The sequence below is a fragment of the Mirounga leonina genome, unplaced genomic scaffold (assembly GCF_011800145.1).
Source record: "Mirounga leonina isolate KUSES-001 unplaced genomic scaffold, KU_Mleo_1.0 Mir_165, whole genome shotgun sequence".
NCBI classification, from domain to species: Eukaryota; Metazoa; Chordata; class Mammalia; order Carnivora; family Phocidae; genus Mirounga; species Mirounga leonina.
Window position 1 is genome coordinate 36,009,200 of NW_023270415.1, and position 18,322 is coordinate 36,027,521.

At 34.3% G+C, this 18,322-nt stretch overlaps 1 protein-coding gene across 1 annotated transcript in view; it reads right to left on the minus strand.

Annotated features, from left to right (window-relative positions):
- Positions 1–242: 242 nt before the first annotated feature.
- The window catches only part of MMP16 (matrix metallopeptidase 16), a 278,540-nt gene continuing 260,460 nt past the window's right edge, over positions 243–18,322 (minus strand). The window contains exons 9-10 of the mRNA XM_035011485.1: positions 14,106–14,221; positions 243–7,245 (exon numbers count right to left, since the gene is read on the minus strand). Coding sequence (XP_034867376.1) covers positions 6,911–7,245; positions 14,106–14,221 — 451 coding nt within the window. The 3' untranslated portion in view covers positions 243–6,910. The remainder of the gene's footprint in view (positions 7,246–14,105; positions 14,222–18,322) is intronic.

Genomic DNA, 18,322 nt, shown 5'->3' on the forward strand with positions numbered 1-18,322 from the left:
GAAATTTTGTATTTATGAACATAAAAAAGAATAACGTATTCCACTTCGGATAGAAAAGAAGTAACAAAAAACCAAAACCAAAAACAACCCTAATTTTACCCAGGCAGTAGGACCTACTAAAGAGCTGTGAGAAGACAAGCAATAATGTGGCCTCTGTGGTAGTGTTTCAGTGGTAGCAAAAATTATGACATTGATTTAAGGATTGAATCAGTCATTCAAGGAAACTATGTTTTACCTTCACAACTGGGTTATCAATATATAGAGAGGGAAAAAGTTCAAATTGGCATTACGAAAGAACAAATGAAACATGCATTCTAGTGACTTTGCAAATAGACAGCTCACACCAGGCTTTATTCATCCATATCTTAGCAAGACAGGCCAACATAGAAACATATATTCATACAAAATGTGGCAAGAACAAGCAGCACCATATCCTATCCTAGAAAAAAAGCAACCTACCATGCAGTCACATCTCACCAAAGCTTCATCGTATATGAGGCATTTATAAAAAGGCCTGTGTCAAAAAGTGTTATGCCTGGGATCAAATCTAGCTACAGACCAAATGCTACAGATATGTCTGTATTTTGTGTAATTTTTTTTTTTTCATGGAGAAAAACAAGTAGATAAAATACTCAAGAAACATCTTTGTAAGTCAAAAAGTTAATCATTTTATTCATGTTCACCATTCTCTCCTTCTGGTTTTTCTATGTGAAATAAGGGTTAATGACATCTTACTCTGAAGCTAAGTGGCCTAACATGATACAATTATCATATTTTCATGTCTATATTTAATTGATTTTCTTCTCCCTTCTTAAGGGCATATAAATTCAGCTCTATAGCAGAGCACGTGGCAAAGTTATGTGAATCAGCACAACATTCTAATTTATGATGTATTTGTCTTACAATGCCCAGTGTGCCCTTGAATGTAAGGCCACATTGAGTGCAAACTTGAATATTAACCCCAGTCCAATGTTAGTATAAGACAGATTTTTAAGACGCACTGCTCTTTAAATTGGAAAGGCATATAATCTTTAGAAATCTTCATAAATATCTTTCATATGTTTTTTATACTTAGGCACTAACCATGAGTTAACTGGGTATGCCCTCATTTTCCTTTAAGAGCTTTAGTTATGTACTATTTTACAGTACTCATGATCTTATACCCTTACTTCATATAAAGAATTAGCATTGTTCTAAAAAAAGATGCATGTTTCTGTCCAATTATAAGCTCAAAATTGTGTTTAAAAATCGAAGGCTGCTACTTCAGTATTCTACCAGAATATTGACAAGTTTTATAATATATGTTTTTCACTCAATTTCTGTGACTTTGTCAGTGTTTGTTTGGATCAGTGTTCATTCTTAGGCTTTATATACTATTGGTTTAAATTTCAAAGTAGAAATACGTATAAAATGTTGAGATATTTGAAATTGATGTTATTCATCTGACCTGAAATATCTCTGAATTATTTCAAAATGATACCAGTGGAAACAAAAAATGATTTGAGTAGGACAGAAAGACAAAGGTTACAATTAGGTGAGATTAGAAGACTAAGGCAATTTCTTTGCTACTATACCAAGTGTTTATGTTATGTGATTACTGAGGTAAATTTCTATCCTAGAGAAATGGCTTTTCTCAGGAGATTCTAACATATATCTTTCCAATTGAGGTTACTGAACACCTAACTTTTGACATTTTTAGCCTATAAGGCAGTGCATTAGTATCAGATGTGTTTATGCAGGGTAACATCTAAAAACCACTGGCTAATTATATACATTGATATATCACATACCCATTACTAACATGAAGAGCCTGAAGTTGCATTTTTCTCTATTTTTATACTTGCTAAAGTAGAATTTCCAGTTGTATTAAGGAGTGCTGTAGTATGTTTTTATATTTTATAAAACACTCATTTTTCTTTTTCCTCCATTTCCATTATATTTAATATATATAGTATTTAATTTTCATATTTATGGTGTGGTGCTCCACCTGGTTGCTGTTTTCTTTATCATATAAAATTCTAATTTTTAAAATATAACTGATAAAATATTTCTGATGTAGCTCTGGTTCCCTTTTCAGCAACAAGGAACCTAAAAAAAAGATACATATCCTTTCCCAGTTATATAACCTGCAGTCAAAATAAATTAATATCATGAAGGTGCATGAGATGCAATGGAATGATTAAATCCTCTAATACTATTGACTTGAAACCTTTTGTGATATCATATATTGGCTGAGATTATATTTACAGCTATTTATAAATAGCTTATCTGAATTTAACATTTTTGGTTTAGATGGCATGTTCTTTTTGACATCTGTGATGTTTTGGAATGTGCTCTTGAGAGCATCAAAAATTAAATGAACTCTTTGCTATGTTTGCTGAAAAAGATTTCACCGCCATCCACGAGGTTGTTTCAGTATATGTTACAATCTCACAGACTCAATACTACCAGTAAATCACCGCCTTTATTAGTTTCTGGAAATAATTCCAAAACTTAAAAAAAAAAAATCTTTTCATGACTCTTGTGTTAGCTCAGTCTACTTGATTATAACATCCATTTCTCTTCAGATAGCACATTGAATGTAGTCAATATGGACACATTGGTTACTCTATGTAAGACTCACAAAGTGTGGGCGTGTATTTGATACTAGAGATATCAGCATAATATGCAGAACTTGGAAGTATTATATTACTATACCTAGGATCCAGTATATACAAATCATCCACATATTGGAACTACCAGTGAAGTTGGGCAGTGTTCTCATCCACCACATTGTGTTTTTTTAATCACCCACAGAAAGGGAATAAAAATAAGTATATCGTATATGAAACAAATTGTGTCAATAGAAAAAGGTTACAACCAATCTGACTAGTAAAAGTAACATTTGCTTATTTCAGTAAATCAGTCTCTATCCTTTATTACTTAGTAATTATTTTCTGTAAATTATTACTTAGTAATTTATTACATCTGATTCAGAAAAGCCTTGCCCTCTGATTTATAACAGAAGTTGTCTTTGCTAGTATCATATAATGTTCTCTAATTTATCTATGGTATCTCTGCAGTTGTAAAGAGTTTCTGTATTCACCTGTTCTGATTGCCATGTCAGCAGACACTTTGTTCTAAAAGGGGTCAATAGTTAAATTCACAACCTCCTCTATGGTCTGATGTAGATTTACTGCTTTACAGGGAATACAGACTGTTTATTTTAATACTTCATTTCAGTCCAGTTAATAATATACAGAACAATAATATTTGGCTAAAATTATAGACTATAGAGTTAATTTATGTAAGGAACATTACGTTGTTTACATTTGTGTTTATATTAAAGTATTAAAAATGAAACAGAAGGAGAATTATGTTTTGTGATCATGAATGTGTTTTTCAATTTGAGAAACCCTAGGTCTGAACTTTCGATGCTATTAATGATGTGTGATGAAAAATATTTGATAGATTATAAGTTTCTATTGATACTGAACTTGGTATATTATGTTGTTGACCCATGGAAATTTATTCCACGTTGTTTTTGAATCACTATTCTTATTTGCTAGACCAATTGGTCACTCTCCCTTTCATTATTCCAATAGGATTGAGACTTTTTTTCCCCAAACCGCAGTGGAAGAGGAGTCAGCAACCATACTCACAAAGTGCCCTGTGTACAATAAACAAATAGAATCTTGATGTTTGTGATTATATGGAACTTAATATTTTCTTATCTCTTGTAGTCTCACAGCCTGAAAATTTAACTATTCTAGTAAAGAGAGAAGCTGTATATGCCTTTTCTTATCACATAAATCTCATTTCATATTGAAGTAAATATGACCCAACACTTATCCATGACATTTTCAAAATGCAAGCATAACGATAGGGTCTTTCCTTTCTTAATGCTATGATTATTTTCTAGCCCTTATATACTTATAGTCTTATGATGGATCAGGATATTGTGACAAATGAGTAAAGAGGCAAAAGATTGCTTCTTCAGTTTCTTTCTCATTTTAGAAAAAAAAAAAATCAGTGTTTAATGCAGGTTGATGGAATTCCTCAATGATTTACCCATGTCCCCAAATGACATAGTTCCTCATTTCTATGTTTAGCAAAATACAATTTCCAGTCATCTTTTCTCTTGACATCAAGGTCCTAAAAGGATTAAGCCCTCCCATAAGCAAACACTGTATAAGTGAGCTTATGTATATAGTCCTCCATGCTCAGTAGAAGTGGCTAACTCTTTATAATATCAGCATCACCTAGAATGGAAGCACTGAAGTAAAGCTGTGGGACTGATTTTGGTCCTCTCCCCATGCTTTCTTTCTTGGCCCTTACATACATAATCTCTGATATCTTGTCAAAATATAGTTTACATTGCATAATGTTTTGCTGTAAAGATATTCCTCTTTTTTAACTGTTCTGTTTTCTTATCCTTACATTATGTATGTTCAGGTTGTAAGAAATAACAATCTGCAAAGGCTTTGCAGCATGCCACCCATGATTACAAAATATTTTCCCAAACCAATTCATAAACATGTTGTTTAACCAAAAGACATTATAATTTTCATGCTATGTTGAGTATAAATATAAATTCAAGGCAGCCAAACTATCCATTTCCAAATAAGAATGTGTACCTACACTCATTAAAAATCATCTGGAAATGTGTATTATTAGCAAATGAGTAAGAAATTTTCACTAGTATAAAATTCCTGCTTTGTATAAAAGCCACACTGGCCATTCAAGTATTTTTAGTTTTTTTTTTTCCCCTATAGTTTTATATTTGTACTTAAAATGATGAATTTAGACTTGAAATTATATTAAAGGAAAATTAAAAGTCACTTCTACCTATAGGGCATTTTTCGAGTGTGCATGTAAATAGCAAAGTGTCCATCTGCAGATCCACCATCAACACTCTTTCTCTCTCTCTACTCTAAGGAAACAGCTCATGCTTACTAGGGTTTTAGAGTACAATTAACACTCCAAAGGAGAAGCAATACCAGATTTCCTTCAGTTTGTGCCAGTTTGCAAGTTAAAGGTCAAAGGGCAAAGACATAGAACAGGACTCTTCAAGGAAAATTTTCACAGAAGACAATGTTTAAGTTGTTGTTAATGACAGTCAACAGATCAATAATCAAGTTCAAGGCAAGCTGTTCATTGTTTCAAAAGCTAATCCCCTCAAAAGCTGGCTTTCACACAAAGCCAATGTCTGACTCATGGGGTGCATTCCGTCTGACCATCTCTAGTAAGTTCACAGCCCAGTGGCTGTAAAGCCTTTCACTGCAAGAAGCAGCTCCTAAAAATCAATAAAGAGGTCTGTCAGTTGCTGACTTTTCTCTAGGAAAAAAATATTGATACAAACCTGCTCTGCAGGTCACATGAAAATGACAATACTGCTGTTAGGACAAATTACACTCAACAATGAAATGCTTTGGTGGTCTCTTGGCTCTGTCAGTGATCAAATGGATGGCTAAATGCCAGAAGCCACACTAACCCTTTGAGAACTATGGTTGACATGCAATAAGTAATGTACTGGAGGATATTCATGCAATCTCAGAGTCATCATTTTAAGTCATTTTTAAAATGGCAATGCTAACTGCATGTACCAAGGCAAATTGAATTTTCATGCAATGGATTTTAAAACAAATTCAATATGTCTAAGGAAAAAAAGACTTAGGCTATTATAATCAGTTCTTCAAATAAAATTTCACTCTTACATTTTCTTAATAAAATACCTTTTTATTTGCCAGAAAAATTTTTGGCAAGTAACATTTCTGTTTACTATAAACGCATTTATGTAGTACCGCAAATTGCTTAAAAATTACATGGGGTTATAGGATATCTGTTTTAAAAATCTGAACTTCTTGAACCTGTGCCTGTTTTTACCATTGCCCAGTTCTATAATTTACTAGATAGCAAGACTGACAATCCTAAGACTCTGAAAGCTGGTCTGATAGTTCTCAAAGGGTTACACCAATGTATTACTAGTGTCACATATCCTTGTAAAATAACTGTCACTTTAAACCACTTTGGAGACATACTGCTTCTTGCTCTTAATGAATATTCCTGACAGACCCATGAAAGGCCTGGGGCAATGGCCTAATACAACTTGGGGAGATTATCACAATGATGTAGGGGTCAGGTGGCAGGAAGGGGATTAGAAACACTTCAAAACAATCAAAAGGTCCTGTTTGAATATAGCTATGAATATAAATGTGATGAAACATTGAGGACATAGCTGAGAACAGCTGTATAAAACGAAAAATGGATGTATTATTAAGGCTGTTACTATATTGCAGATATTTTGGCCCCTTGTTTGTTGGAAAATGGCTGTCCCAACAGTCTAAAGTCCTGCATGTGTATTCCAGATCTCCCACCTGACAAAAATGAAGTGGAGGAGACTATCCATAGCAGTCAGAGAGCTATCTTCTTTGGAGACAAAGCTGTTTTGGGTCTTCACACTTTCCTGAAAGTTCAATTGTGGGTTTTTGTTTAACCTTTTTTTCTTTGCTTTAAAGCAAAAAATTCATGGGTTTTTCCATTTTGCTTTTTTCCCCCAGATATGGGCTCAGACTTCAGAAGGAAAATAATATTAGAAACCTTTAAGAAGAATCTTTTCTTCTTTTTTTCCTCTTCTTTAGTTAATCCTGAAAATTTACTGGGCATTGAGCGTGCAGAGGAAAGGCCTAGAACTGAATGACAAAGAAAGACAAAGGACTGAAGAACGGCAGATACTGTGCATCATGGAAGCTTCCCCATGAGTGTATTTCCACTCATGTGCAGGACCAGCAACCCTCTGGGTTTGAAAGGTCAGCCCTGAATCAGGCTGCCACAAGCCTGCTCCTAGCTAGGAAACAGCATAACAGCTCTTGTCTTGAATCTCAAGTTACCACAAACTCCTGGAAAAGAAAGAAAGAAAAAAAACCCTACATCACACCCACTCTTGCATAGAGCGTTTACAGTACAGTATGTGGCGGGGTGTTCCTTTCCTCTTGAACTGGAACACAGTGTAAACCAATACAAGGAGGCATAAGGCCAAGATGCAGGGAATGACAATAGCTATGGCTTTCACAGTGCTGGCTGTGTTGTCCAGTTTGATGACAATGTCTACATCGTCTGGTGGGCTGTGTCCTTCTTTATCTCTGTCTGTTGGTCCATCACAGCCCATAAAATCCTTGAGGATGGATCTGGGATATCCAGGTTCTACTTTGAGTATCTGGTTGTTGAATTTCCAGTACTCCTTTCCTTTGTAGAAATACGTAAAGCCTAGGGGGGGAAACACACACACATAGGTACCACTTATTTTGAAAGTGTATATGTATAGAAATTCTTACTAACTTACATTAGGCTACTTTTTAAAAGATGTATTTTTTTTTTAAAGATTTTATTTATTTGACACAGAGAGCACAAGTAGGCAGAGCGGCAGGCAGAGGGAGAGGGAGAAGCAGGCTCTCTGCTGAGCAGGGAGCCCGATGTGGGGCTCGATCCCAGGACCCTGGGATCACGACCTGAGCCAAAGGCAGTCGCTTAACCAACTGAGCCACCCAGGCGCCCCTAAAAGATGTATTTTAAGGCCCTTCCATTTTGGTAGGAAGAAAACATTATCTTCAGCTTAGCGCTCTGTTGAAATAAATCTAGAGTTGTGCCCTCTAATGCTTATCTATGGAAAACTTTGCCAAGAGTCAAAATATCTATAGAGGACAGCTGAAAGATCATGCTGAACACATCTACTCCTAGTCTGGAAAGAGAGCTTTACCCTATTTCTTACTTGTAAGGTTGCAGTTTCAGATTTACCTATCAGGGTGATAATACCAACCTATACTGAAATATGCTGAAACAGCCTTATGAGTTGAAGCACTAGGTCCCCGCAGACTGCTGTTGAAGACATTGTACAATGCATCATGAGGAGGCCACTCCAGGAAACACCTCAGGGGAAATTTCTAATCATCTTAGTATTGGGAGCAGTTGTACTTAAACACTAGGTTTGCTTTTGTCATTTGGACAAGAAATCATAACAATTCATAAGTCATGAAACTATAGAGATGTTTTCTTTGTCTGCTAGGAATCTTAAGTAAATAGGTATTTAGGGTATTTTCTGCACTAACCTTGTTTCTGACTCTAGATCATACCCATTTTGTCCCTACTCCTTTTGCCCTTTTCACTTAACATTCTTATTTACTTATATAATAAAGGATTAATAGACTATAAATAAATCTATAATTCTAACTTTAATAGTTCCAACTAACATATTCCATGGGGGAGGATGTAGTATGTGGAAGGTAACTAGCAATACATATGACTTATGTTCCAAAATTATGGATGCAGATAATAGACTTTGAAAGCTTGTGACAAACTACAAATATGTGTGTTTTTCTTAGGACTCTTCCCTAAATTGTTGTTTTTGTTGGGAGAAAAAAAAAGTTTTTTTCATCCAGAGCTTCTTCATGTCAAGTTTCTTTGTGACTGCACTCATTGGACTTAATTCCTGCTTTGAGACAAACTTCAAGAAACCGAGAAGAAATATTTTAATGTTATCATTACTTAAAAACTATATTTTGGGAGCTATTTTGAATAGTATGCCTACTTTAGGGTTAGTAATCATTAATGAGGGTTTTCTTTATCCTGTATTATTAAACACTTATTATGGAAGAAGTATTGTGTTTAAAGCTCAGTAAAGACATATTTTAATCCTCATAACCACTCTGTCAAGTAGAATTATTTACCTATACTTTTCAGGCAAAGATACTGAGGCTTAGAGATAAGATAATATGTCTAAGTCCTGGTGAAAGCAGAATTTAAATCTTGATCTAGTTCTAGACCTGAACACTTAATGATTTTTCTAAAAACCGTGTCCTTTAACAAACGCTTCCTGATTAAACATCACAGGCTGTGATAGGTAAAACCCATACAACAAAAAACTGACACCTTTCAAAAAATTTCATCTAGGCTAGACCATCACTTCAGGTCACTTCATTTTGGAAATCATTCTGTTCAATGCCATAAAAATCTGCTGTTGCTTTTCATTTCGAAGGGCAGTTTTGCAATCAGAGTAACATGCCAAGTGAAAACAGGTGATGTAGATTCAAATATTTCAGCAGGGAGCTGGTATTTGATCACACTAATGAAATCCAATGTAATTACTCAACAAGCTTGGATGAAGAAATGTTGAGGACTTGCCAAATAATAGTACATTAGACAATCACTGTTGAATAATGGCATTGATTTAGAATTAAACAGACCTTCAAAACAGGTGAACATACTTCTTATATTTATAAACTGGAAACCAACAGCTGGAAGGGTCCTCATCTTTAATTTTTAGTCAAAGCTAATTACTGTGAACCTACTTGGTACCGTACAAAAGTTCACAGGTTTCCATTTTCATATTTATGCAGGCCAAATTTTATAGTGGCACACTCCATATACAGGAGTAGAATTGTAGTTTACTGAATATACTTGTTAGAGATAAGAAGTCTAGTCAGTAGAAGTTAAATAATAAAAGTATTTGAAAATAAGTGCCCTGCAATAGAAATCTGTCAAACCTTAATCCCACAATATTCATCTCATTCAGTAATGAGAAATATGAAATAGCCATTGGTGGAAGAAATGTTTATGTACTCATTTTTTTTTTCCTTTTTAAAAATAGCTTTGATGATATACTCTTGTAGATGTTATGCTTATTAAGAATAGCAACTTCAGATGAATTCTTACCCGAATTATTACTTTTTGAGAAATCAGGGGGGCTGTAATGTATTATGTGATCACTTTTTTTCTCCCATATTTGACCAGATTTTACTGGTGACTTTTCTATTGTGTAGTCCTAAAATGTAATGAGACACTGTCCACCATAATTGTCTTGTTCTAACTTACTAGATGTCCCTGGATGACAATGTCTGTGTGTTCTCTGTCTTCCACTTTTATATGTTTATTAGTAAGAAGTTAATTAGTATTTAATAAATGTGAATGAATAAACTGACTCTTGTGGAAATATGTGTTTAAATCACACTTGTACATTTTAACAGAATGAGAGTGGGGAGTAGGGACTACAGCAAATCAACAGAATCAAGAGTCAAAACTAATTTAATAGGCTAAAATAGTCAAAACTATTTAACAGCAATCAGCAAGATGAAAGGCAACAGTTTGAAAAGTAGAGTCTTGTGTTTGCCTTAAGATTGCATTTTCTAAGGAGGGAATATAGAAAACCTAGGTGGTATGGCTTGACAGCAATTAACATAGAAACAAATTGAAGGAGAGGGAATGAAGCAATTCTTTACTACAACTTTAGTATATGTTAAAAACTCACTGTTGCTTAAAACATGGTCAAATAATGAGTGCTAAGAAGAAATCATTCCACTATATTCTGCATGAGTCAGATCTCATTTAGATTGTTGTATTTTCAAAGACTAAAAGTAAAGAGAAAAATGAAAAATACTTAAATTAAGATGGTTTTACAGGTGAAAAGCAGGAGGATGATGGCTCAGGAAGCTACATTCTGAGAAAGCCTGGATTTGTGTAGTATGACAAGATGAAAAATTTAACCAGACATGACAGATAATCAGTTACTTTAATGATATACTGTAGAGAAAGGTGTTAACTTTTCCTCTTTGGAGATAGTGCATTACAGCACATTCAGTAGGGCTAGATTGTTCTAGTTTCAAACCTCAAATATATAACCTTACCTTTTTTATGATTATGAATAAGTTACTTAAACTAACTGATGCCAACTTCCTCATTTATATATAATAATAAATGACATAAAAAGATATTTATGTTGGACAATTAAATTAGATAATGACTTTATATAGTATATCTGATATATGATAGGCATTCAATAAATAGCACAAGAATTCATATTTCATTTGTAAAGATGGCAGAATTAATAGCAGTAGGTGTATATGGAGGCACATTCCACTTTAATATGAAAAATACCCTTCAAAATTCTATAGCTGAGTTGCTGAATTTATGGACTGCCATTTGTTTGTTTAAGATTATCACTAGGAGAAGATTCCAAGGAAGAAATTCCTGTATCAATAGAAGGATAGACCAGAGAAAACCTTCAGTGTTCAATCATCTCCAACTTTATGACTATCAAATTTCATGTGTATAAAGCTACAGGGGATTACTCTGAGTCAAAATATAAATATAAATGCATTACTTAGTAATTTGAACTTGTTATCTTTCATACACAAACCTAAGGGAAGAAATTGTGTAAAGTATGAATTTAAGGTAAAAAGCTACAAGTATGAAATTTGTAGATAATAAAAAGTGGAGAATTTGCTGTTGATAGACCAAAGCCTTCCAGATTCTTTGATATTGCTATTGTACAGAACAAGGGTTTGAGACAGATGAGAGATCGCCTCCAGGGAGGGAATTTTTAGAATAATGGGAGGGATAAAATTATTTATACAACTAATATTTATTGAATGTTTAGTATGTGACTGCCTTCAAACAGTTTGCACTAGAGGGGATAATGAGCATATAAGCTGATCATTGTAATATGAGATTTGAGTACAAGGGATAGGGTAATCACACAAGGATATTCAAGGAGAATATTCTGAAAGATGAAAAGTGAGCTCAGTGTTGAGGGATATCAAACAGAGGGCTGGAAAGGACCCGGAAAGGTCCAGAAGACATAGATATATTGCAGTTTCATCTGCAGTTTATATTCATTTGTAAGCATTGATTTTCCCAAAATGCTTCATTTGTCAGTATTTTACAAAGTTATTTTTTGCTCTGAGAAAAGAAATCATGAAATTCTGAATATAAGAAAACTGTTATTTTTTTTTTGTAATTGACCCTTGAGGTGGGAAGATCTTGGGGAAATGCTCTTGGAAATATGATCTTGGAAGTCTCAGTCCTGTTTTGTACAACACATAAAATTTTCACTTTTGTGAAAATTGATGGTACTTTGTTAATTGTATTAATATAACATAAAGAGAATACAATTACATAGTCTAATTTAAAAATTTTGATATGTTGCTTCATAGTTGTTCAGAAACTATGAAAGAGTTGATTCAGTTTAGAATATACTTCTCGGCACAGTTTCACTGATTTATACTGAATGAGTATTATTAAATATTCAGATGGAAAAGAATATGAAATATCATGGGGCAAGGGTAGCAAGATTTTTTTGTTATTTTTATATAAATATATTTATTTATATATATTTATTCCCAGAGAATCTAAATCAAATCTCAGATATTAGTGGCCTTGTATATAGAAACAGGGAAAATGAAAACCATTAATGTGGTAAGGAATTAAGATTATGTGTATTATGTCTACTTTTTCAATCTTTTGAAACAATTTATTACTTATTTTAAAAGTTATTTTTATCTTAAAAGATAAACTCAGGTTAGAAAATTAATAAAATAAAGACAAGAAATAAGAAACTGTTACCAAACTTCCTAGAGTTAATAACACTGCAGTAGATCTTGGTTGAATTTTCTTTGCACTATTTTTGTATGGAATGTGATAACTTTTATTGAAGACAGTCTAGAGCAGTGCTAAGACTTCTGTAAATATTAGCTAGAGTTGGTTTTATCTGGGCTTTAATAACCCCTTTATTCTAACCTCAAGAAATCTCCTCCCTCTAGTTTCTTCCTTGGTGACACCTGTAATTTGTAGGGGTTATCTCAATTTTCTGCCTCCATGTGATCATTGTTCACATTTTTTTTTTTTTTTTCATTTCTTGGTCCTTTTCATCCTCATCTGCATAGTTGGAGTTTTGGGCCCTATTTTGATCTGATTAACTGCCTCCAATGTGACTGCAGTGTTACTTCCTTCATTTTCTTATTGATATCCTTTTGACAGATATGTTTTCTTCTTTATCTGTCCTCTTCTATGGATTTTTGCTTTTAAACACATACAGGCTCTGTATCTTAACTTGGTCCTTTAATTTTCTGAACCAATAGAATATACACAAAATCTATAATTCTCTACAAGTGCTATGATCAGGGCTTCAAGGTTCTTTTTGACTTTGCCTCTCCCTACAGCATGTTACTTGTGGGGCACTATCATACAGAATGTAGTATGTGATTTCATACAACAAGGGTCAAAATACAGTTTGTGTACTTTGACTTTTCTGACTGGTGTTTATTGGTCCTGGGTCACAGTTCCTTCAGGTTTACACTCAGTGTATAGTTGTCTTAAACTCTGGCAATATGCTGATCGTTAATTATAATCTTCAATGATGGTGTTTATTTTTCATTTTCCTATTTCTTTAGTTAACTTTTTTGTTCTTTCCTCACCTGATATATTTAATTTTGTTTTTGCAAATGATGTTTACTTTATTCTTAATGCATATGTTACAGACTTTTCATGCTATTGAGGACCGGTATGGTATGTAATTTTCTTAATGGTTCCTATTATAAATCATTTGATGGATCAGGTATGTTTTTTCTATGTATTTCAGAATGATTTCTTTCCTTTGTTCTGGAATATTGTGTATAAATCCTATTTTGAATTATTATTATGGTTTATTCCTATTTACTGCTTTCTGAATGAGAAGAGAAATGTTGAGACTTTACATATGCCAACAGATAGGAGTATATGGGTTTTCCCTCACTTGGCTAACTTTCCACTTAGGATCTGGCTGAAACTCAAATCTTGAGATGGAGAGCAAGGAACGTGGGCAGCTCTCTGCTCTGCTTCTGGCTATTAAGCAATCATACAGTCACTTAGCCTGATTGTATTCAGTTGGGATCTTCCCTGTTTGCTGATACATGAAAAATTAAAATCTTCAATGTGCACAATTGCCAGGTGTCTTTGTGTCTCAGCCCACACTTACAACATACCTTCCTTGTGACCAGCTCCTGTCCTATGTATGTCTGTTACTAACTTTATAGGAATTTTAATAGAAAAATAGGTGATGTTACTTTGAAGGTATCCACATCCACCATTTTTAAAAATTGCCTTTATTTTTTTCCCATAAACTAAAATAAGCTGAGGTTAAAAAACATCTAGAGCATAATGTTAAACATAAATCTAGGATGGAAAGTTCATGTAAATATAATACATTATAGCCCTAGTATGGTACTCCCTAATGATTTAATTTAACATAATGAAAAATTAGAATTCATTGTTGAAATATTTAGTAAACTCATGAAAAATATAATGCACATGCTGCATACCATTTTCTTTGTGCACAAAGGCTCCTTGAGGAGATTCAGGGATACCTTTCCAGACCGTGATTGGTTTGGGATAGCCAGGATCCATGGTCTTCATTTCTTCACTGTATCTCCAATACCTAAAAAGGATAATAAACAAAACAAAACAAAAAACACGTGCGTAGGGAAGGAAATTATGTATACACAGTAATAGCTAACATTCATTAAATCCTTGCTCTATGCTATCTGTTAATGATATACAGGACTGATTAAAAATGCTAGAAAGACATTGGACACAAACAGCATTCATTCTGTTTCCTTTCTTGCACATGTTAAAAGTGGGTATTGTTATTGTATATTTATTCAGTCTGCTAAAATTAATTTAAAAATTCTAGCTAAATACATTGTGTTTGCTAAATATATTTACGATTCAAAAAGGTATCACCAACCTATGGATAAATAAGAGGTTTCATGACTTTTTATAAATCTTTTTTTTAAATTTTTTGAAGACTTTATTTATTTATTGGAGAGAAAGAGCAAAAGCAGGGGGGAGTGGCAGGCAGAGGGAGAAGCAGGCTCCCTTGCTGAGCAAGGAGCCCGATGCGGGGCTCGATCCCAGGACCCTGAGACCATGACCTGAGCCGAAGGCAGACACCCAACCAACTGAGCCACCCAGGCGCTCTTTTATAAATCTTTCTTAGGCAGCAGAGCACTTTTGTTTTTTTGGAATCATCTTTAGCAGAATCTTGATTCATTTATTCATTCACTTATTCATTTAAGAAATATTTACTGAGTACCTTTTATGTTCCTAGCATATTTTAGGTATCAGAGAGATAACTTTGAACAAAACAGATATTCTCCAGCTCTCATCAGTCTTGTATTTTAGGATATGTATGGATTATAGATAATAAAACAATTTATTAGTAAATACATACTGTGATAGGAGGTGGTGAGATTAAGAAAACAAGCAGTTAAAGTTAGCTAGGAATATGGAGAAGCAATTTTAATTAGTGGACAGAGAGGTCCTTTCTTTATCAGACATTTGAGCAGAAAGAAGTGAGGTACAACATTTATAGTTTTTGGGAGAAATACTTTCCAGGTAGAGGAACTAGTTAATGAAAGTTACTGTGGCAAGCACAAACTTGGAGTACTTAAGCATCCACAAAGAGGTTGGGGTGACTAGTTTATTCTCATAAACTAAAATAAGCTGAGGTTAACATATGGAAGAAAAGGTCAGAGTGGGAACCAGAGTCTAAGATTAGATAGACCTTTATACAATAGCAAAGCCTCTGGTTTTCCACTAAGGGATATGTGAAGCCAACACAGATTTTGAGCAGGGGAGCTTCAAGATATGGCTTATATTTGAAAGGAACATGGTGGCTGCTGTGAGTTAAATAGACTTAAGGAGGTAAAAATAGAAGCAGGGATACCAATTAGGATGTCACTGCAATAACCTTGGACTAGAATGTAAGCTGTAGAGTTAATGATAATTCAAGAGATTGAGATTGGGATATATTTTGAAGGAAAATCCTAAAGAGCTTACTAACGGATTGAATGCAGGATGCGAGAGAAGGAAGTTGAGCATAACTCAAGAATTTGGGGCCTGAACATGTGGAAGAATAATGTTGCCATTCAGTAAGCTATAGAAATGGGGGAAGGTAAGTTGGGTTGGTTTGAAGAATCATGAGTTTGATTTTAGATATGTGAATTTCAGGTACCTGCAAGACATCAAAGTGAAGAATTGTTGATGAGGCAATTGGGTATATTGTAGACTTTAGGGCAGGACTTGACTGGAGTCCTTAGTGTATAGATAGGAGAACAAATAAAAGGAAAACCTGCCAAGAGTCAGAACTCTCAGAACCCCATGCCTTCACAGGGTGGCCCATGAGCCACTCTCACAGAACTGCTAGACATCCAATGAATAAACTGTAATCAGACCTACTTTGGATCACTCATTATTATTTAAAATGTTCTAAGAATTAAATGAGTTTATGTCTTGAATGTTCAAAAGGAATGACAAAACTGGGGTGAAACCATAGTTTCCTGTATATTGCATACTTTAAGGCAGGCATATGATCTATGCATTATCTATCTCATTTAATCACAACAAACATATGAGATAGTCATCATTGTCCCCTTTTAAGAGAGGAGAATTCTAAGAGGACAATGAGGGTTAGATTTATAACCAGTTCTATCTGATTTTAACCGTCCCTATTCTTGGGGCACCTGGGTGGCTCAGTTGGTTGTGTCTGCCTTCGGCTCAGGTCCTGAGATTGAGCCCCACATCGGGCTCCCTGCTCAGTGGGGAGCCTACTTCTCCTTCTCCCTCTGCTGCTCCCCCTGCTTGTGCTCTCTCTCTGTCAAATAAATAAATAAAATCTTTTTTTTTTTAAAAGTCCCTACTCTTTCCTCTGTGCACACCAAATATGTTTTCCAAATTTAAATTTATGTAACAACCTTTTGTCTTTTTTCCCACTAAACATCTCTTAACATCTGCTAAAGCTAGTGTTTTACCAACACAGGTTTGGGAAGTGACATACTTAATGCATTATCTTGGGATTAGGCACTTTGGCTGAAATCAGAAAAAAATAGTTTTTATGGTCTTTTCTGGATTTTTTTTTTTTTAATTTTTTACTTATTTATTTGAGACAGAGAGAATGAGAGACAGCATGAGAGGGAGGAGGGTCAGAGGGAGAAGCAGATTCCCTGCCGAGCAGGGAGCCCGATGCGGGACTCGATCCCGGGACTCCAGGATCATGACCTGAGCCGAAGGCAGTCGCTTAACCAACTGAGCCACCCAGGCACCCCTGGATTTTTTTTTATTCTAGGCCTACGGAAGATTCTTTATCTACAGAATTGTGGGGTTTTGTACATTAGGTTTTGCTATAATTCCCTAGAAATATCCACTCAAGTAACATTGGAATATTAGCAGCTCTTCCATTTTCAGTGTTTAAATGGAAAAGAGAAAAATATTGTTTCAGAAAGTATTCCAATAAGTAACCACAAGGCAGATTTTATCCAAAAAGATAAATACCCTCTTCTAGGTATTTGTTGCAGATTCTTATCACAAGAAGATGAGAACAGATCCAATGGAAAGGTCAGGAAAAGCTTCATGGAGAAGACTGAGCTAATATAAAGGTAACTGGGCCTGTCTTTCTGAAGACAAGTAGGCAGAATCATTAGCGTGTTGTTCTACCAGTTTTGAAGTATATTTCTTTCACATTTAGTTCATGGGATCATCTGCTTTAAAAATATTTGTGAATAATCTTTTTCACAGAACATTCTGTGATGAATATAGAATGGTTAATGTGGTTGAGATCACACTCAAAATTTCAAGATATCTTCTCTCAAGTAAATATTTCAGTGGGGTTCACAGTATACAGCAACTAGTTCCTGCACTTGACCACAAAGAAAACCTCTCAGAGAGAACTAGTCAAATGCCTTATTTTTGGATTCTAAGAAACATTTTTTTCCATATTTTACATCACTAAAATCAGAATGCACTTTACAACAGATACTGTATCAAAGTTTACTTGGTAGGGTTTTTCCCTCCATGATAGATTAAATAATGACATATTTTACAATAAATACCATTTTTAGATATAAGCTATAACTTAAAGTAAGCTTTTACATATTGTTAAGCCAGAAGTTTGGAACAATTAAAAATCCTGGGGACAATGGGATCACACCCTGTATGTGATTTAAAAAGATTAACTACATACTTAGAAACCAGTGTTGTTCTCTGAGGGGAATAGTTGTAACAACGTTCTTGTAACAATACCAATAATTTATGTAGGTTTTTGTAGCTATAAAGTAAATTTATACACATACATTGTTTTATTTTTCATTTAAATCCCTCAACAATCTTTTATATTGCATATTACAGTGTTTTCTATGATGACGTCCTAAACATAGATTTAGTATGTATGGTCACTCAACTCAGTCAATGCTAGAGCATTAAAAGATAATGACTTAATCACATTTGCTCTTTTGAAATGTTGCAGAGTTGAGACCCTAATGCTGTTGGATTCATAGTTTAGCATATTACTGTTATTGTTTCCCTTGGCGGGGCATTCTTACTCTTAGTGCTGTCTCTCAAACTCTTAAGATATATTGCTTGAGTCTAATTTCCTTCTTTTCTCCTTCTGTTCATTCATAGATCCATTGACCCATCAATACTTTTGTGAGCCAGGCACATAAGATTCATAGAAATCACATTTCAAGAAAATATAAATGGAATG